At 46.7% G+C, this 21,619-nt stretch overlaps 1 protein-coding gene across 2 annotated transcripts in view; it reads right to left on the bottom strand.

Moving 5' to 3' along the window:
• The window catches only part of LOC137415153 (glutamate receptor ionotropic, kainate 2-like), a 442,078-nt gene that overhangs the window by 368,654 nt on the left and 51,805 nt on the right, over nucleotides 1-21,619 (bottom strand). For both annotated transcript variants that reach the window (XM_078778642.1, XM_078778643.1), the window contains exon 4: nucleotides 15,701-15,882. In XM_078778642.1, coding sequence (XP_078634768.1) covers nucleotides 15,701-15,882 — 182 coding nt within the window. The remainder of the gene's footprint in view (nucleotides 1-15,700; nucleotides 15,883-21,619) is intronic.

The raw sequence follows: 21,619 nt of genomic DNA, 5'->3' as shown, positions 1-21,619 counted from the left end.
GAAGAGGGAGGTGACGTCAGATGCACCCTCAGCTTGGAGAGAGAAGGACGCCACCTCCGAGCGCTGCAATACCTCCCCGCATCTCTGGACCGGACCGTGTTTGATTCTGCCCCTGAGCCAAGGTGCACCTTGTGCTATCGACTGCCTGTCCTTCCCTGCCATCAATCCCTGTGTAAGTCAGTCTTGTTCCGTTTGTCTGTGGTCTGTCTGGGATAGATAAGATTGTGTTTAAGTGCCTATCTCTTCTGTGCTTTACCTCATTACCTTGTAATCTACCCCCTTTTCTCCACCACCAATTATATCCTCCTCCGGAGGTCTTGAGAACTGTACCCCTTGTGTCGTTTCATTTATCCCAGTCGTTGTGTCCTTTCCAAATCATTGATTTAGCATCGCGCGACTTGGTCAATGTCGGGTGGAATCGGGTGAGTTGGGGAAGAATCGGGGGAATTGTTAGGTCGCGGCAATACCACCGCTCGGTAAATAACATCTAATCCGCGATCCGTAACAACTGGTGTTGAGGAGTGAGATCGGACCCGAAGCGCGCTTAACGCGCTCAAAATTACAAGTAACCGAAATTTGTTTTGTTTTAAAATAAAAACCCGAATTTCGAAAGTCGCGCTATGGCGGATCAAGACAGCTGGGTTCCGGTAGAGGAGAGTGAGGCAGGGTCGATCCAGGACCAAATTGAGGGACAAGAGGGGAGCGAAGCAGTGAGGGCGGCAGGTTCGCAAAATGGCGTCCTCGCGCACGAGGTTGCGGGCGCGCAAAATGGCGCCTCGCACATGGCTACGGCGGCCGCACCCGCTGCACAAGTGGGAGGGATGGCCTAAATGCAGGCCCTCATGGAGCAATTTATGGTACAAATGCAGGCGTCCCTCAACCTGCAGAAGGACGATATGAGGGCTAATAGTGAGCAAATGAGGGCTGATAGTGAGCGATTGGGTGAGCGATTGGAGGGCCAAATGGGGGTAATGAGGGATGAAGCGAGGGGTAACGGTGAGGCGTTAGACAACGGGATAAAAGAGGTAAAGAATGGGTTAACGGGGGTAGAAAACAGAATGGCCGCTCAAGAGAATCAAATGGAGGGGATGAAAAAGGGGTTAGAGGGGTTAGAAAACAGTATGGAAGGCAAATTGAGGGACATGAGGGACCAAGCGGAAAGGGAAGTTTAAAAAATGGGGCAGCAGATAGAGGGGGTCAGAATGGGGGTAGAAACTAAATTGGATGCTCACAGGGAGGAAATGGAGCAGATGAGGGTGGCATCTGGGCAGGAGATGCAGGTGATGGGAGAAGAGATCAGAAGAGGTGTGAGTGAGGAGGTCGGAGGAGTGCGCGAGGAGGTGAGGCACTGTAAGGAGCGCATGGAGAAGGAGGTGAGAAAGGGGACTGTAAAATTGCAAGGTGGTATAGAGGAGTTGACGCTGGGAGTAGAACAACTGACAGTGGGACAAAAGGGATGGGGAAAGAGTGCGCTGTCAAAAGTAAGGAAGAGTGTACACCTGTGGTGAGTGTTACAGAGGGTGTAACGGGAGAGTGTGCGCGAGAAAGGTGTGTAACGGACGGGTGCATGAGGAAAGAGTGCGCTGTCGAGAGTAAGGGTGAGTGCGCTGTCAAGAGTGGAGGTGAGAGTAGTAAGAGTGACACGGAGCGTGAGTTGGTTGTGACAGGTGAGCGAGGATGTACACCTGGAATGGAAGGAAACACACCTGGAATGGTAGAGCGTGTGTGGGAATGCACACTTGACTTGGTCGTGAGGCACGTGGTTGGGTGTGCGAGTGAAAGCACACCTGTGATTGTCACAGAGGAGGTGACCGAGGAAGGGGCGCGAAGAGGTGTGTTGGTGAGGTGTGCGAGCAACGAATGTGTGCCAAAGTGTTCTGTTGTCAGGTGTGTGACCAAGGCTGTGAGTGGAATGAGTGTACCTGGGTGTGTTAGAGAAGGTACGACGAGGAGCATGGGAACAGCTGGATGTATGGGCAAGAAAGGGATAGCGTATGCATGTAAGCATGCAGGTGAGGCATCGACGGTAACCGGGTTAGCGGTTAGAGCGACTTTTAGCCGAATCGGGCCCTCGGTGCGTGCCGGGCTTCGCGTGCCGCGAGAACCAGCGGGGATCCGAGCCACGGCGGGGTCAAAAGGACCGCCGTACGCGATCCACGCTGGGCCTCGCTTTGAACGGCCGCGTCCGTGCTCCACTAGGCGGAGCGGGCAGCCCGATAGGAAGGGTCGTCATGGCGACCACTTTTTATTGAGACGTTCCGGCAGGTCGAGATCGGGCAATTGGATGGCTCCGCGCCGAGGTGGTGCGTGGGATCTCGGCACGGGTAAGCCCCCGTCCCTGCACCGAGTGCCGGACGCATCCAGCCGCTGGCACAAAACAACCCGCATTCATTGCTCGGCTGTACGAAGCCGAGCTTTAGAAGGGAATTGGCGCACCGAGAGGATCTAATAAGTAGACGGGTGATGAGGTTAGTGTTTTGGACCCAAAATTAGAAAAAAACAAAATTTGATGATTGGCAAAGGATTGGCAGTAATGATTGGCAGATGATGGGTAGTGATTGGCAAATTTTTGATTTGTTGAAATTTGATGTGCAAAATTGGTAGTGGGAGATGCCCGATGTGGTGGGATGGCAACTCTGTCATCCCTCACAAACAGGGGGCAAAGGAGCACTAGCTTATGGGGTGTATGGCAGTGAAAACTAGCCCGGGTGGGTTAGGATATTGTGTGTAGGGATCTAGCGAAGATGACATTAGGTAACATTAAGGTTAGTTAGTGACTGATACCTGTAGTGGGGACGCAGGTAGATTAGTATGGATGATAATGACGAGGGAGCACAATAGTTTAAAGGGACGACTGGGAAGCGCAAGTTTCAGAGGGGAGTAGTTAGATGAGATGATGCTGTGTGAGAACTGGACAGGTGTGTGGAGCAGTCAGTGTATGAGTAGTGAGTGTTGTGGATCAGCGCGAATGCGCTTGGGGGAGAGAAGGGTGCAGGCGGCACCAAGTATGAGAGCACAGGTGTGCAAGTACAGGTGTGTGGAATACATGGAGTAAGTGGTACGGAGTGGTGGGCATGGTGCGAAGGTGTGGATGGGGGAAGAGTGGACCCCCATCACGAATACCCGGGGCGGGTAGTGTAAGTGTTAGTTAGAAGGTAGAGGTAAATTGTGGTTGGATATTGGCATTTGTGGTGCGGTTGCAGAATGGTATTGTGGATGGGTGCATTAGTGTTGTGGAAATGGCTGGGCGTGTAGCCTGTTAGTGTGTGTAGTTGGTTTGGGCACTCCACCACTGTGAGGATGTCGGCCAGGTGAGGCCGCAGGTGGGCTCTGGGAGCCGTTAGTGTCAGTGGGTGCCTGAGGATCCCGGGTGTGGATCGGGCAGCCCGTGCCAGAGAGGGCACTGAGGGGGTGAGAGTGCGAGCGGGCCTTCCCCAGTTAGTTAGGTTAGGGTGAGGAGCAGGTAAGCTCGGGTGGCAACTACAGTGGTGGAGGTGTGCAGGTGGGTAGACCTGCTGGGAGAGCTACACGTCACAGCCCAGAAATTGTGCGAGGGCACCGGGAGATGAATCGGGGGAGTGAGACCCCAAATTGAGAAGCACCACAGTTTGGTCAATGGGAATTGGTTTTTAGAACCCATAGTGTAAGTTGGCCAATGGATTGGCAGGGAAAGACCCCGGGTAATGTAAAGTTGTTAAAGTCAATTAGGAAATAGTTAGGATTGATGAACCTGTCGCACCATACGCAGCCACTTACCTGAGCTGATGATGATGACTCCACACCTGTGTTCCTTGGTTCTGTGTTGCAGGAAAGGAGAATTGCTGTGTGGATTTGTGAGACGCATCACGACGTGGATGAGACATTGGGGTGATTCCATCTCTCCCTCCTTAGGAGGGACTGATGATGAATTGGTGATGGCAAATTTTGATGTTGAGTTGGAGATGGCAAATTTTGATGAGAGTTGGAAATGGCAAATTTGATTGGTTAGGAGGGAGAGAAGATGAATTTGGTTTATGGGAGGAACGGGGAAGACAGTAGGGATGGTTGTTGATGTGTAAAGTAGATGTTTATGGGTAGTGTTGTGTTTTGTGGCTACAGTAAGGGGTAAGGGAGGGGCAATGTAGGTTACCTGGTGGGGGGGGGGGGCGTACGGTAGGAACGTACCTGTCTCACCTGGTTCCCATGTGCCCCCAGTGTGCATTACCTTGTATTGCGTGCACTTTTGCGCCCTTACCACCTTACTCACTTGTTTCTTTTGTCTCCCACCTCCGAGGATCTGGCTTTGGGGCGGAGAGAGAGGAGAGAGAGGTGCTGGCTCCGCAGTTGTGGGCCTGTACTTTCGCTGCTTGCTGCCTGGATCGATACACCATATGGACCGCAATTTTTGTGGCCGCCCACAATGGACCGCAGTTCTTTTGCGGGCAAGCACCACCCGTTGATGGACCTCTGGGTCAACGTGGCACCTATGCCATACAGGTGAACCACTTATAGTTGGCCCCCCTGACGGCCACAATTTAGAAATGGACGCGGTTGGCGCCTTTCTTTATTTTTAAAGAAGCCAGAAGGCCAAGTGCACTCCAGGAAGGCAAGACCAGCGGCAGAACATCGGCCGGCTGCGACACCACCGGTGACCATGGACAATTAATTGTGCATTTTTATGAACACTTTATTGGTGCACCGGATGGTGCTGACTGTGCATAATGGGGTGGTGCTTTTGGTGCTTGGATGGGGTGCTCTGCACATTATTAAAGGCCGTCGGGCCACAGGGCACTCGTGGGTTGGTGTATCGATGCTGGCACGCGTGCTCTCTCTCTATGCATAACATCTGCATGTTGTTCCTCAAAGAACAGGTCCTGGATCGTAGTGTAAATATCAGTCTTGTATAAATAATGCTCCCTACCGGCTGTATGTTTAGTTTGAGGATTCTTTCCGCGATTCGGTTATCCTGTGGGTGTGTTTCTGTGAGGAGAAGGGTGCAACGTCGCAGGGGGACATATTTACTCATTTGTGAACATCTGTAAAACTGTCGCACTCAGGGTTGAGTTAATAGTAGAGGGAACTACATCTGAGTGCCATACTAACGTAGGTAAAAATTTATCGGGTCGGGACTCCCCGAGGTAGAGAAGGGTGCAATGTTGCGGATATGAGATTGGCATCCATCCATATCCGCTTGTAAATATTCCCCTATTTCCTCCATACTTCCCAACTATCCCCAATCCCCCATTCCCTAGTCCCATTTTCTGTAAACAACACTCTGTAGACCCGACCTCCCCCTATTTCCCCCATTAAATGTCGCATCCAGGTCCACCGCATCTCACGTAGACAACTATAGGACATCTTGCTAGTTATTCTTAGTCTATGTCAGTTAAGGACTCGTTTCCATTAATTGTGACTCTTCGTTGCACCAGAATGTGATTGTATGGCACCGTTAGGAAGTTTAGGACCTCCCAATACCTCCCCGCAGCTCTTCCTCATGGTTCAGCAACAACAACAGCAACAGCAACAGCAACAACAACAACAGCGGCGGCGGCGCGGGGAGTGTGCGCCCTCACTCCGGCTTGGTTGGTGGGGGGTGTTGGAAGGGCACCATGCCTTTCCAACGAGCCGCCATCGAGCATGTGCTCGACGGGGTTACCAAGTAGGGGCTCGCTGTCAGCTCCTCGTGAAGGGCGGAGCCCGGTAACCCCCCGCACCCAATAGAAGCGGCGGACCGATCCCATCTGGGGCGGAGCCAACGAGCCGAGGGCGTGTCACTCCCCGCTGAGCATGCGCAGGAAGAGGGAGGTGACGTCAGATGCGCCCTCAGCTTGGAGAGAGAAGGACGCCACCTCCGAGCGCTGCAATACCTCCCCGCATCTCTGGACCGGACCGTGTTTGATTCTGCCCCTGAGCCAAGGTGCACCTTGTGCTATCGACTGCCTGTCCTTCCCTGCCATCAATCCCTGTGTAAGTCAGTCTTGTTCCGTTTGTCTGTGGTCTGTCTGGGATAGATAAGATTGTGTTTAAGTGCCTATCTCTTCTGTGCTTTACCTCATTACCTTGTAATCTACCCCCTTTTCTCCACCACCAATTATATCCTCCTCCGGAGGTCTTGAGAACTGTACCCCTTGTGTCGTTTCATTTATCCCAGTCGTTGTGTCCTTTCCAAATCATTGATTTAGCATCGCGCGACTTGGTCAACGTCGGGTGGAATCGGGTGAGTTGGGGAAGAATCGGGGGAATTGTTAGGTCGCGGCAATACCACCGCTCGGTAAATAACATCTAATCCGCGATCCGTAACAATATATATATATATATATATATATATATATATATATATATATATATATATATATATATATATATATATATATATGTTGTTGCGGTTCTGAGAAATGTACATATTGTTTAATAAAGGTTAAAGGTTTGCCCCCATAGTTAGTCCACATGCAACACGTAGGCCACCTTAGAACATTAGTTATGTCATAGTATATGTGTAGAATAAGGCCATTCCCAATCGTGATACCTGCGTTGTGTAAAATAAATAGGAGTAGGTCCCATTCATTTTGCGGCCCACCCTCCAAATATACCTCGTTGGGCAGCATCCAGTCCGCGCCCCATGTTTGCTATTGCCCTCGCATTGGGATGCTCAAACCAGCCAAATGCCACGGGGTAGGCCTGAAAAGGGGGAGGAGCATGAGGTCGGGGTGTGGCCACGTCAAGGGCAGAGCCGGTAAAACCCAATGACCAACCAGGGCTCGGGTGGAATGGCGTGAGTGGCGTGGTCAGAGCGCGGCTGGCAAATTCGAGAGGGTTCGCTGGGCGGCGATATATAAACGCACACCCAAAGCCCTTACACAGGACTGACCGTGAAGGAATTGCGCTTTTACCAAAAGGACGCGTGAGGGAAGCCAAGCATTGGCATGATCGAGGACTTATGCAAAAGCGCTGGTATCAAGAGGTAAAGAGGACTCTCATGCGAAAAGACTGGCCAGAAGGGGTATATGCGCTTTACCAAAGAGGGCGATTGGGAGAGGCGCTTCGCCATTTGAACTGTTGGAGCGCATATAGCGCCGGTTCGTTTATTACATTCGTGGCTGAGCCGCGAAGTAACCGCCAGCTCAGCGTACCTTTCCCCCGATAATTGTCCGGTCCGCGCCAACGACACGCGGGGAACGCCTGCCGTCTGTCCTACCATCTTCTTCGCGGTACAAGTCGGGGACCCGGAGAACGAGCTGTGGACATCATCCCTGGACCATCAACCCTGACCATCTACATCCCCGTGTGTGTGTGTGTGTGTGTGTGTGTGTGTGTGTGTGTGTGCGCGCGCGGGCCCATTTGTCCAGGCATAAGTTAAGACTGTTCTTAAGGCTGCACTGTGTAATCTGCTCCTTCTTCTTCATTGTACAAAGTGTTAATAAACCAATCTGTTCTTCCTTTCTTTTTAATCCGACTGTATTAGTGATTTCTTCCATTGGGTAAGTGTGGCACGATTCGGCACCGCTCAAATCGGGTTAGTTCCTGTTAACAGCTCGGATCACGGCTTGCTATCGCTCGGCGTTTCCACCTAAAACCGTGGTTCGGGCGGGGTTATTTCCTTGCTTCCTGGGAGGCGCTGGTAATTAGGTAATAGGAATAATTCGGCCTACCACCCTATTCAGCGCTGACCGGAAGGAACGTAATAGCTCCGGATCACGTCGGCTAGTAAAAGACAAGGAGATTAATCCCCCCTTGGTAAGGGGAAGGCTGACGTTTGAGATCCGCAACAATATATATATATATATATATATATATATATATATATATACTGTATATATATATCTATACATACGTCACCGTTGCTTACACACTCGGGATATATTTTGAAGAGGGCCTTTTGGTAGTAGGGTGTGGCCTGCGGTGGCCATGACGATAATTACTTGATGCCTGCAGGCATGCCAACTTGCAGCATGGTGACCAAGGGACGAAAGCCAGTGTAGTATCCAAAAATGTCATTCGAAGTTTCTTAGCTATCATAATCATGCTCAATTCAGCAGGTAGGGAAAAAAAACAAACAAAAAAAACAACAACAGTCGAACAACAGAGCACGTCATCACCAGAACTGCATCACGTGACATGACAGATAAATATGTGAGATATAAGGACGTCCGTTGATTTTTTATTTTTTTATTTTTATACTACTTCCCGAAAAGTGGGAATCAACTGAAGTAATTCAACTACAGGTGTGACAGCATTGCAGCAGAATTGACAGTCAGCTGCTTCGATTAATCGAGCGACTCACAGACCAAGTGGGAATCTACCATCTTTAAAAAGAACTGTTCATTCCCTTGAGAACCATGAGAACAAGCGTTACGCCGAGGTCCCCCGTCGGTGAAGTGATGTGAGTTGACAAAGTGGAAGACGCAAGGCGGTCATCTTGGATTTTGACGTGGCGACCCAATTTTCAGTTATTCATTTATTTATTATTTTCAGTTATTTTCAATTTTCAGTTATTGGAGCATGGAATGAAGGTATTGGAAAGGGTGTTGGAGAGGAGGATAAGGAAGAAAGTGAAGATCGACGAAATGCAGTTTGGATTTATGCCAGGAAGAGGAACGACAGACGCGCTTTTTATTGTGAGGCAGTTGCAGGAGAAGTACATGGAGAAGAGGAAGAAGTTGTTTCTTGGGTTTGTTGATCTGGAGAAAGCATTCGATAGGGTTCCACGCAAAGTATTGACATGGGCAATGAGGAAGTTAGGAGTGGAGGAATGGTTGATCAGAGTAGTGATGGCAATGTACAAAAGAGCGCGCACAGCTGTAAGGACGAAGGACGGGAACAGTGGTGAGTTTGAGGTGAAGGTGGGAGTGCATCAGGGGTCGGTACTAAGTCCACTACTATTTGTAGCTGTGATGGAGGTGCTGGCTCAGAACGTAAAGGAGGGTTTACCGTGGGAGTTGTATGCAGATGATCTGGTGTTGATTGCGGAAAGTATGGATGGACTGAAGGAAAAGATGAACAAGTGGAAGGAATGTATGGAGACAAAAGGTCTGAAGGTGAATATCGGAAAGACGAAGGTGATGGCAAGTGGTAAAGCATGTGGTGAGGTGGAAATAACTGGGAAGTGGCCCTGTGCTGTGTGCAGGAAGGTTGTCGGAGTGAACTCCATTCAATATACAATGTGCGCTGAGTGGGTTCATCAAAAATGTAGTGGTCTGAGAGGGTCATTAACCAGTGTGGCAGCTACATTCAAATGTAAGGTGTGCACAGAGGGAGCTGCAATGGAGGAAATGTTGAGTTGGATCTTGGAGACGGCGTGAAGCTGGAAGGTGTGAAAACATTTTGCTACCTCGGAGACATGCTGAATGGAGAAGGTGGATCAGACTCGGCAACGGATGCTGGAGTGAGATGTGCATGGAAGAAGTTTCGGGAACTGAGTGGCGTGCTGATGAGGAGTTGTGTGTCGTTGAAGCTGAAGGGAAAGGTGTATGCTGCATGTGTGAGAAGTGTTATGATTTATGGGAGCGAGACATGGGTAATGAACGTAGAGCAGCAACGAAGGTTGGAAAGGGTGGAAATGCGAATGGTTCGATGGATGTGCGGAGTATCGTTGAGAGAGAGGAAGACAAATGATGAATTGCGAAAAATGATGGGAATAGAGCCTGTGATTGATGCTGTGAAGAGGAACAGGTTGAGATGGTTTGGTCATGTGTTGAATGAAAGTGACTGGTTGAGAAGAGTGATGGAAATGAATGTAGAAGGAAGTAGAGGACGGGGAAGACCGAGAAAGACTTGGCTAAAGATGGTGGAAGAAGAAATGCGGGCAAGGGGGTTAACAAGGAGAGATGCAGAAAATAGGGCAAGATGGAGAAGATTGTCATGGGGACCGCAAGGCTAACCCCCGCTCTCGCAGGGAAAATGGCCTTAAAATGCATGTTGTTGTTGTTGTTGTTGTTGTTGACCCAATTTTCAATAGCGTTCTCCTTTATGCGTAGATACACCCACACACCAGATTAGAAGTTAGTAGTTCGTTTATTAGTCCCCTACCGGTGTACACTGGAGGGGACTTTCGGTTTGCACGCCGTCCCTCCGTCCGTCAGTCTGTCACGCAAAGAACAGTTTTCCGGACTTGTTTTTCTAAACGCTTAAGGCTAATGATTTCAAACTTGGCACATGGTTTCCTCATGATAAGTTACAGATCAAGTTCGAACTTCACGACGTTTCGATCATTTTTGACAAAGTTATGGCACTTTGAACTTTGGGAATTCTGATAATTCTGATGGTCCTTAACTCAGTGCCATTTGAAGTTTTAATTTCCTTTAAAAACCAATTTCTCTGCAACAATTGGACCGATTGAGATCAAATTTTCACCGTAGGAGGAACTCGGTCTGTAGAATATTTTAATGGTAATTATGACGTCACAGGTCACGTGCTTCGGCCGCCATATTGTTTTTCGTGAAAACACGAAAACCCCTTTTTCTCTGCAACGGCTGAATGGATCGAGGCCAAACTTTGCAGGCAGAAGCGCATAACCCATGACGAACAAAAAGGTCAGCGAGCATGACGTCATGCGTCACATGGTTTCAGAGTTATGACGTTTTTAAGCATGAACCTTTAAAACCGAGCTCCTCCCTCATTTTTGATCCAATCGAGGGGAAACTTCACAAATCTGTTCAGCATGTCAGTCTACTAAAATGACATTTTGGAATTTGCGATAGGGCACGTGGTTTGGCAGCTATCATTAATTAAACGAAAAAAAAAATAAAAAAAACGGATATCTCTTGAATCGCCAATACCTCAGACCGTGAGTTGGTAATAATTTATATAATTCACACAGTGCAATACGTGCAGGCCGCTGCACGGAGCGACCTTGCGGGCTTATCAACGAGGCGAGGCGTGACACACGTGTCTCAGCATACCTCAGATCAAGTTTGAAAACCAGCATCAACCGTGCATAAATTTGCATATTCGATCATTTTTGACAAAGTTATGGCACTTTGTTTAGTCTTGAGTTCTCCTCAAGCCGCAACGCGCGCTCTCAGCCTCGTCTCGCGAACGTCAAAAGCGTGACACAGCGCGCTCTTTCAGGAGTGGCGGAGCCAAGCCGAGCAACATATATATACACATCGATCATTGATCTTGAAAAACAACGTATTTTCTCGTGCTTCTGCTGACCTGTCTGCGAGGTGTATAAATCGAAGTCCCGAGTGCGAATCATAGGTGAGCCCGTCCTGAGGTAATTAGTGATTGGGAACGATTCAGAATTCAGAAATAACCCTTGGTAATTTCCCCAACAGTTTTCCGGACTATAATTTGGAGTGCGGTAAGTCAAAGCTGTTAATATTCCTTGTGTACAATATGCTGTAATCGTGGACTGTTCTTTAAAATGCTTTCCTAGAATAAGCATCAAGTCAAAAACGTTTTTACTGAATTTGGTTTCCATTGACACAATTCTTCATATCAGGCAAGAATACATTGAATTCACATAGTTTACCAATAAATCAACAATACATCTAGGGAGGTTGGAGTGTCACTTTACCATATGCTTCTGTGCGTATAATCTGCGTGAATACTTCTTTAAATATGTATCTGATACTCTGCCCTTTTAGCAGTATACACAGTACGCATCAGAAGTAACCTAGCTTCCACGGTCCACAGATAACCTGGTCAGCATAACCCGGTCAGGATAACCCGGTCTCACATCATCCGCGCCCACATTCGACCGTGCATAAATTTGCATATTTAATGAGGTTCGTCTGTCACACTTTGGTTTCGTGCGATAACTCCACCAAACATTGGCTGATTTCAACAAAATTTTGTACACACATGTGTCTCAGCATAACTCAGATCAAGTTTGAAAACCAGCATCAACCGTGCATAAATTTGCATATTCGATCATTTTTGACAAAGTTATGGCACTTTGAACTTTGGTAGGGGACATGTATTGCACCGCAATACTCAGAATGCTTGTTTTTCAAGATATTGCGCTCACAAGGTTCAGACATATATATGGTGGCGGCCATTTTGGATTTTAACGTGGCGACCCAATTTTCAATAGCGTTCTTTCTTATGCCAAGATACACCCACACACCAGATTAGACGTTGGTACTTCGCTTATTTTTCAAGATATTCCTCTCACAAGGTTCAGACATACATGGCGGCGGCCATCTTGGATTTTGACGTGGTGACCCAATTTTCAATGGCGTTATTCCTTTTGTGTAGATACACCCACACACCAGATTAGAAGTTAGTAGTTCATTTACTTTTCAAGATATTGCGCTCACAAGGTTCAGACATATATATGGTGGCGGCCATCTTTGATTTTTACGTGGCGACCCAATTTTCAATAGCTTTCTTCCTTATGCCTAGATACACCAACTCACCAGATTAGAAGTTGGTACTTCGCTTATTTTTCAAGATATTCCGCTCACAAGGTTCAGACATACATGGCGGCGGCCATCTTGGATTTTGACGTGGTGACCCAATTTACAATAACGTTCTTCCTTATGCCTGGATACACCCACACACCAGATTAGAAGTTGGTATTCGCTTATTTTTCAAGATATTCGCTCACAATGTTCAGAAATACATGGCGTCAGACATACATGGCGGCGGTCATCTTGGATTTTGACGTGGGTTGCACCCACACCCCAAATTAGAATTCGGTCCTTCGCTTACGCACGCACGTACGTCCGCACGCACGCACGGACACATGGACGGAGGGGAAAGCCATAGTCCCCCTTTCGCTCCGCGGTGCGCCGGGGGACAAAAACGAGAAGCTCGATGTACATCGGACTAAAGTCGAAAGTCCAACTCAAAGCATTTTTCTGTACATCTGGCATTTTAAGATAAAATGGGAAGCATGGAGTTTGTTGGTTTTTATTTTACATTCGTTAGTTGGAAAAGAAAAGGTACCTTCAAAGGCCAGAGAATGGACTTCACCATTTAGCTTTAAAATCATAATCGTGCTCAGCTGAGACAAGTCCCTTGGCTTCTTCATTGCACAGAAACATGCTGATGGATGTTCCAACTCTTTTGGGAAAGTGTGGCAAGAAATGACTTCAATGTATCTTGTGAAAAAAAAAAGGTATGGAGATGCAGAACTCATTTATTGTCGCATCTCCATCATATGCCATTTCATCTGCCATCGCACCGACTGGCTGCCAACTTTAATCCCTCCCAAACCGGATGGCGTATTCTCAAGGGTCGACGCAATTCGCATGGTTGCTCGACTCAATCAAACATGACTTGCAGATAGCAAATGTCTGCCAGATCCTGCTACCTCCCACTATCACCCCACTCCTCCAACCACAATTTCATTAATACAGACACAACAGGATGGAGCCAAATCAACCGTGGAGTGCCAAAACTGGGTCCGCAGGAAGGCTCCTAAGTGAAAGTAAGTCAAACATGAACTGTATGCCACAACACGTATTGTCGCAAGGAGCCTGACCAACAACTTGTGTCTGCCACACATCATGCTGTCTGTGCTCTGTCGAGGCAGCCATAGCAATTAAACATTGTTCTCGGAACCACACCAACAAATACTCGATTTTACAGGGACTGAAGAGGTCTTATAAGAGATACAATGCCTCACGATGGTGTGGTCAGCTTATTGGGGGTGGGACATCTGCTCTGTGCTGATGACAGCCATCCAGCTAGAAACGCGTTCATGGATGACGCCCCCACCGTGCTGGCCCACAAAATTGAGAACACAATGTAGTTGCAGCTAAAACACTGCAGGATGAACTATCCTTTCGGAGGCCGCAGTGATGAGCAGGATCTGCATTCTCAGCTTGTGCAAATCTGTGGTAAGCTTATTCCTTTTAACAGACAAAATGGTAGAGTCTTTGACCCCCACTCCCCGTACTCAATTTGTTAAGTGCACACCACACCCCACCGCTTCCTTCTATGATAATCCATAGCTATGAACAAAGAGGGATTACTTTTGTGTATCTAATGATAGTCGTGGCTAAAAATATTGGCACCGTTGCACTTTTTTCAAACAACTCACAATTTTCTCGAAACATAACTTGAAATTGATGAAAGTATTTGGTCTTCACAATTCTTTATTTCACTGTTAATATTACAGAACCTTTGTTTTTGATTCAGAACTTAATATATCCTTTTAAATCAGAAAATAAAAAGAAATGGCATTGACAAAATTATTGACACCCCAGACTTAATATTTGGAAGCACAACTTTTGGATAAAATAACTGCAGTCAAGCGCTTCCTATAGCCATGAATGAGCTTCCTCCACCTCTCTACTGGCAGTTTGACCCACTCTTCTTGTGCAAACTGCTTCAGTTCCCCCAAATTTGAAGGGTGCCTTCTCCCAACTGCTGTTTTCAGATCTCCCCACGGGTGTTCAATGGGATATAGATCTGGACTCATTGCTGGCCACTTCAGAACAGTCCAGCGTTTTGTCTTGAACCATTCCTGGGTGCCTTTTTAAAGTGTGTTTGGGGTCATTGTCCTGCTGAAAGACCCATGACCTTCAATGGAGACCTAGCTTTCTGACTGGATTGAACATTGCGCTCCAAACTTCCATGGTTCTCTCCTGATGCCATGATACCATGCACACATTCAAGGCACCCAGTGCCAGAGGCAGCACAGCAACCCCAAAACATCACTGAACCTCCTGTATGTTTGACTGTGGGGAAGGTGTTCTTTTCTTTGAAGGCGTCGTTTTGTTTTCTGTAAACATAGACATGATGGGCTTTACCAAAAAGCTCTAATTTCGTCTCATCTGTCCATAAGACATTCTCCCAGAAGGATTTTGGCTTTTTCAGGGGTGTTTTGGGATACACCAGTTGGCCTTTTTAGCAGTGGGGTCCTTCTGGGTCTCCTACCATAGAACCCCGTTTCATTGAGTTGGTGATGGATGGTGGGACTTGAAACGGTCGTACCTTGTGTCTGAGTGTCAGCTTGAATCTGTTTGGTAGTTGATCAAGGTGCTTTCTCCACCATTCGAACAATCCTTTGCTGCAATCTTCAATCAAGTTTTCACTTGCAGCCACGTCCAGGGAGGTCGGCTCCAGTGCCATGGGCCTTAAACTTCCTGATAACATTGCATATGGTGGGCAGAGGAACATAAAGGTCTCTGGAGGTGGACTTGTAGCCTTGAGATTGTCCATGCTTGGCTACAATCTTGTGTCTGACCTCCTCAGACAATTCTCTGGTTTTCTTTCTTTTCTCCATGCTCATTGCGGTACACACGGTGACACAAAACAGCAGAATGACTCCTTTTCTCCATTCAAACTGGTTGAATGAGTGATTTTTATATTGCAGGCACCTGCAACTCACCACAGGTGAGTTCAATTCCAAAATAAAGGAGAATCACCTGCTTGAAATCCAATTATTTCGAACAACTTCTAAAAGGTGGCAATAATATTGTCTGGGCCATTTTAGGATTTCCATGTGGAATAAGCTAAGATTTAGTAATTTTTTAAGCTTTTTTTTTTTTGTTCCATTGCAAACCAAAGAAATACATTTGTGGATACCAAAAGATATTTTAATTTCAACAGTTTTCTGGAAGAAATGGTGCATTATTTGAAAAAAGTGCAAGGTGCTAATATTTTTGGCCACGTCTGTATGTATTGAACCAATATATGAAGACATTCACCGAGCCTGAAATGAACCACAAGTCAAATTCAGGCCAAGACCTTAACCTTTGACCTGAACACAATACAGCGGAGTATCCAAGACAACGCTCTTCTGAGTTCTCACACCTCGTCATACCTGGCGCAGCACGACAGCCGCGGTCTTGTGTCCACAGTCGAAAATGACGTGAAACTCGTGGCTGTGCTTCATGTCCTTGAGCAGAGGTTTCGAGTCATTGGGGTCAGACGGAAGCTGTCGAATTTTCAAGCGCAGGTTATACCGAGATGGAGCCTTGATAAGCTCTTGTAGTCGGATCAGACCTGCAGACAGGCATGCAGGGAGTGAGTGCCTGGATTGACACGTACACACAAGAATGCAGAGATTGAATCAGAAAAAAATAAGAATACACAGGTTATTATCAATTGTAGTGCATCGTCATTTCAGCATAGCCATAGCTCTAAGGTCCCCAAGCAAACAAGAAGAGGCAAGTATGTAGAAAGTCTGGCCTTCCAATCTTAGCGCTTTATTCTTCACTCATGATGGGTGACAGTTTTGATTCCCATATATTGTGTTGATTTATCCATTCTCTGCTTATGCACTTGTCATTCATCTACAAGGACATGTCTATGCATGTCTCCATAATGTTCATTCTTTTCCTGCACGTAACATATTGTTGCAGCCGGTAGGATGGCCAGTTGCCTGGTCCGAATCCCGGCAAATCGTTTAAAAGCTGGAGCGATGGCCAACTAACTGATTTTGTTGTTCTGAGCTGGATCATGGGCCTGTTTGCCATGCTACCAAGCTCCAATTGAACCACTGAGCCAATCCGTGCATCACGCTGATCAGTGCCATGTTCTGTTGCACTAACAGCAACCTCGTGAATCGCCGGATGCTGACATGGTTTCATCCTGGATGCTAATCACCCAAACCCAATCTGCCCTTTAACTAGCATGTATAACAAAAACCAAGGATCAGAGTTACTCGAATGTACAATAATTAATTTTGTACATATTACGGAGATACAAACAAAGCAATACCGTACAACAATAACTAACCCAAACCCGTATGCCACCATGACTCAAGAAACAAACAGGAACCGTAATTATTTCAGTCCTTAAGGCCTCAGACATTCATCAGGAGATAGACAGAGATATGTTGTACAGGACATGAAATACTGCTGCTGCTCCCGGCAGGAAGCAGCAAGTCCCAAAGTGGTGACACGGCCCAGCCGTCAACAGTTCGTAGTCACGGACTTAACCGTGCTTGAGAACGAATGTGGACTTGGCCTGCTATGGGAGTGGGGGCATGGTTGAAGCTGTTGTGGCAAAGGCTTATTTGGAGGAGAAACTCCATTGCGGCACCCCATTGCAGCTCACGTTCAGATTTTACCACAAGCTCTGCGTGCCTCTGACACCCCACTGTTCATGTCACCTCTATTTATAGCTGCCGCCCCTACTGATGAATCTATATATAATGCAGCAAGTGTATAAAGGTGTCATCTACACCAGGGATGGATTGAAAAAAAATTCAGAGGGGGTTTCCAGAAAGGAAGGGAACAGGGTGCACACTCACCTGGATGCTGCAAGTGCGAAGCTATCAAGGTGTGGTATCTGCGGCCCACTCAAGAACCCTGGAAGTTTGGGGTTTTAGGTGCGCTCAGGTACACTGAACATCTACTTAACACATTGGCTACATTTTGGGAGGGGCAGAGGGAAGATTTGTTTCGATTATAAAATATATTCTATTTGTCTTTTCATTATTAATTTTAACGTGATTGAGATGGAACCTTTAGCGTTGTCAACTTAAAGTGACATCACTTACTCAACAATCCTCTTGTAATTTACTCCAAAACAAAACATGATTATTGTAGTTATTAAATCATCGTATCTGAATTTGTTCAGGAACTCCAAGGATGGATTATTCATGAGTAGTAGAACTTATGTAGCAATCGGAAACAGTTCCCCTTCATTCTGTGTATGTTCGTGAATATGCGGCGATCGATTCTAGTTACACATTCCATACATATATATTTTACACATGAACGTAGAACCCGTTCCGAGCCTCCCACCAAGCCTAAGGTTTGATCTGTTCTTAGGGGCCATGACGGCAATGGTGTGGTAGTGCAGCAAGCGGCAGGATTTTTTTTTTCTTTTTAACCGCCAAAGAGTAGAACAACGAGTTTCCAAGTCATTCCATCAGGCATTTCACGTGTACTCATTGGTGGATGACAGAGGCAGCTAAACTCGGCAATTTCCTAAACTAGGCAATTATAAAAAATAAAAATATATTACTGGAGAAAGTTATTAGAGATGTATGACGTGGTGAAGTACATACAGTAAAGACCATTGATTGTGGTTCCCAATTGGCGGTCCGCGGTCATTTATTGCTGCTCTTTGCCGATCCATGTTGAGAGAAAGGTTAAGAACCACTGCCTAGAGGTCAATATGTAGAAACTTCACCATGAGCCTCAGTTTAATTTTGTTTAAAAAAAAATCTGACATAGGTGAGCAGGTGTGCAACCTTTCAAGCAGAAGAACAGAAGGAAAATAGAGAGAAACTGGAGCAATTTGCCTGCATCACCAATATGCCTCCGCATAGTCCCTGCCTGTGACAATGGGTAGATGCCCTCCTTGATTGTCTTAAAAAGATATGTTTGATTTGAATCCCTTCAACTGTTTTCAAGTGTCACATTTTTACCACAGGACAGGTTTCACATCGACCGGTGAAGCGGTTTCGGAGAAGGGATTTTTTTTAAAATATCGGCTTTCAAGCTTATATGGCTGCCAAACCACGTGACAAACGACATCAAAAATGTACACTCTGCATATGTATGGGTAGGGGATCACGTTTGTGAAGTTTCGTGTTGATCGGTTAGGTTCGTTTTTCTATCCAAGATAGCTGCCAAACCATGTGACCTACAATGTCATTATTTTCAAACTACATGCAGCAATGGTATTCGATGTTGTTTGTAAAATTTCACATTGATAGGGTTGCAGATTCTGAGACATAGTTATTTAATATTTTCCTTCAATCCAATATGGCTGCCACACAATGTGACTGATGGCACACAATGTGAACTTTAAATTGCCATGCCTAGTCGATGACACACAAAGTTTCAAGTCAATCAATTTGGTGGTTTGGGAGAAGATGTTTTTTTAAGGTTTTAGGTTAAATCCAATATAGCTGCCAAACCATGTGACCTATGATGTCATCAATTTAATATTTCAAAACAAATTTGTCATACAAATGTGCATGCAATTTCAGATTTTTTGGATAAGGAATTCGATTAAAACATTTTTGGCTGGTATACCACTTCACCTTTTTGCTGATGCTGATGAAGCTGATTGGAGTTGATTTGTTGATTTGTAATACTCAGTTCCAGAAAGGGGATAATAAGCTTGTTACATACACGTCAGGTGGGTCGACGACAACCGTTGACTACCTGATGGTGCGTAGGCGAGATAGGGGGCACCTCCGGGACACAAAGGTGATCCCGGGGGAGGAGGCTGTTTCACAGCACCACTTGGTTGTCTGCGACATAAGGGTGAAAGGTGCGAGGAGAGCTCGGCGGGTGAAGTACCAACCGAAAATGAAGGTTTGGAGGTTGAAAGAGGTGACAGTAAGGGAGGCATTAAAAGAGAGGCTGAGTAGGGTAGAGGATGATGTGGTTGAGCTTGAAAGTGGTTGGATGTCAATGAAAGATAGTCTGTTGGGAGCCGTTGGTGAGGTATGTGGATGGACAAAAGGACCACCAAGGCACTCGGAAACATGGTGGTGGGATGATGAAGTTGGAAAGAGGATTGACGAGAAGAGGAAGAAGTTCAAGGAGTGGCAGAAGGCGAAGGGTACGGGAGCAGAAAAAGCAGAGCATGGAAGTTATAAGGCAGCCAAGAAGGCTGCAAAGAAAGAGGTAGCAAAGGCGCAGGAGGCATGCAGGAAAATGTTCCGAGAACGCTTGGATTCGGAAGAGGGTCAGAGAGCGGTATTCAGGATTGCAAAGCAGACAGCGAAAGAGAGGTGTGATGTGATGGGGGTGAGTTGCTTGAAGGATGAAGTGGGACAAATCGTTGTGGACCCAGATGGAATTAAAGGAAGATGGAAAAGATATATGGAAATGCTGTTGAATACAGAGAATGAATGGGATGGCAACATCGAGAGTAACCCAGTTTTAGGACCGGCAGAGAAGATAACTGAGAAGGTAGTTGAGGAAGCGATAAAAGCAATGAAGAGTAGAAAAGCGGGAGGGCCGACGGGAGTTGTGGGAGATATGTTGAAGGCAGCAGGAAGTTGGGGTGTGAAGAGAAAGACAGAGATCTGTAATCTGGTGGTGAAAGAAGGTCACATTCCAGTGAATTGGGAACTGAGTACCCTCGTCCCTCTATACAAGGGGAAAGGTGACCCTCTGGAGTGTGGCTCGTACCGAGCGATAAAGTTATTGGAGCATGGAATGAAGGTATTGGAAAGGGTGTTGGAGAGGAGGATAAGGAAGAAGGTGAAGATCGACGAAATGCAGTTTGGATTTATGCCAGGAAGAGGAACGACAGACGCGCTTTTTATTGTGAGGCAGTTGCAGGAGAAGTACATGGAGAAGAGGAAGAAGTTGTTTCTTGGGTTTGTTGATCTGGAGAAAGCATTCGATAGGGTTCCACGCGAAGTATTGACATGGGCATTGAGGAAGTTAGAAGTGGAGGATTGATTGATCAGAGTTGTGATGGCAATGTACAAAAGAGCGTGCACTGCTGTAAGGATGAAGGACGGGAACAGTGGTGAGTTTGAGGTGAAGGTGGGAGTGCATCAGGGGTCGGTACTGAGTTCACTACTATTTGTAGCTGTGATGGAGGTGCCGGCTCAGAACGTAAAGGAGGGTTTACCGTGGGAGTTGTTGTATGCAGATGATCTGGTGTTGATTGCGGAAAGTATGGATGGACTGAAGGAAAAGATGAACAAGTGGAAGGAATGTATGGAGACAAAAGGTCTGAAGGTGAATATCGGAAAGACGAAGGTGATGGCAAGTGGTAAAGCATGTGGTGAGGTGGAAAGAACTGGGAAGTGGCCATGTGCTGTGTGCAGGAAGAGTGTCAGAGTGAACTCCATTCAATGTATAATGTGTGCTGAGTGGGTTCATCAAAAATGTAGTGGTCTGAGAGGGTCATTAACCAGTGTGGCAGCTACATTCAAATGTAAGGTGTGCACAGAGGGAGCTGCAGATGGAGGAAATGTTGAGTTGGATCTTGGAGACGGCGTGAAGCTGGAAGGTGTGAAAACATTTTGCTACTTCGGAGACATGCTGAATGGAGAAGGTGGATCAGACTCGGCAACGGTTGCTCGAGTGAGATGTGCATGGAAGACGTTTCGGGAACTGAGTGGCGTGCTGATGAGGAGGGGAGTGTCGTTGAAGCTGAAGGGAAAGGTGTATGCTGCATGTGTGAGAAGTGTTATGATTTATGGGAGCGAGACATGGGTCATGAATGTAGAGCAGCAACGAAGGCTGGAAAGGGTGGAAATGCGAATGGTTCAGTGGATGTGCGGAGTATCGTTGAGAGAGAGGAAGACAAATGATGAATTGCGAAAAATGATGGGAATAGAGCCCGTGATTGATGCTGTGAAGAGGAACAGGTTGAGATGGTTTGGTCATGTGTTGAGGAAGGATGAAAGTGACTGGTTGAGAAGAGTGATGGAAATGAATGTAGAAGGAAGTAGAGGACGGGGAAGACCGAGAAAGACTTGGCTAAAGATGCTCGAAGAAGAAATGCGGGCAAGGGGGTTAACAAGGAGAGATGCAGAAAATAGGGCAAAATGGAGAAGATTGTCATGGGGAACGCAAGGCTAACCCCCGCTCTCGCAGGGAAAATGGCCTTAAAATGCATGTTGTTGTTGTTGTTGTTGTTGTTGTATACCACTTCACCGATCGTCATCATTATCATGCTTTTGTTCCCCATTGGGAGTACTTGACAATGTGCTAAGTTTAAAATGTTTCCACTCAGCGGTTTATGAGAGAATTTTTTTAATTATTTGTGTTTAATCCAAGATAGCTGCCATACCACGTGACCTATGATG

This window comes from Myxine glutinosa, chromosome 5 (genome assembly GCF_964187855.1).
Source record: "Myxine glutinosa chromosome 5, kmMyxGlut1.1, whole genome shotgun sequence".
NCBI classification, from domain to species: domain Eukaryota; kingdom Metazoa; phylum Chordata; class Myxini; order Myxiniformes; family Myxinidae; genus Myxine; species Myxine glutinosa.
This window is presented reverse-complemented; position numbering and strand designations above follow the sequence as displayed.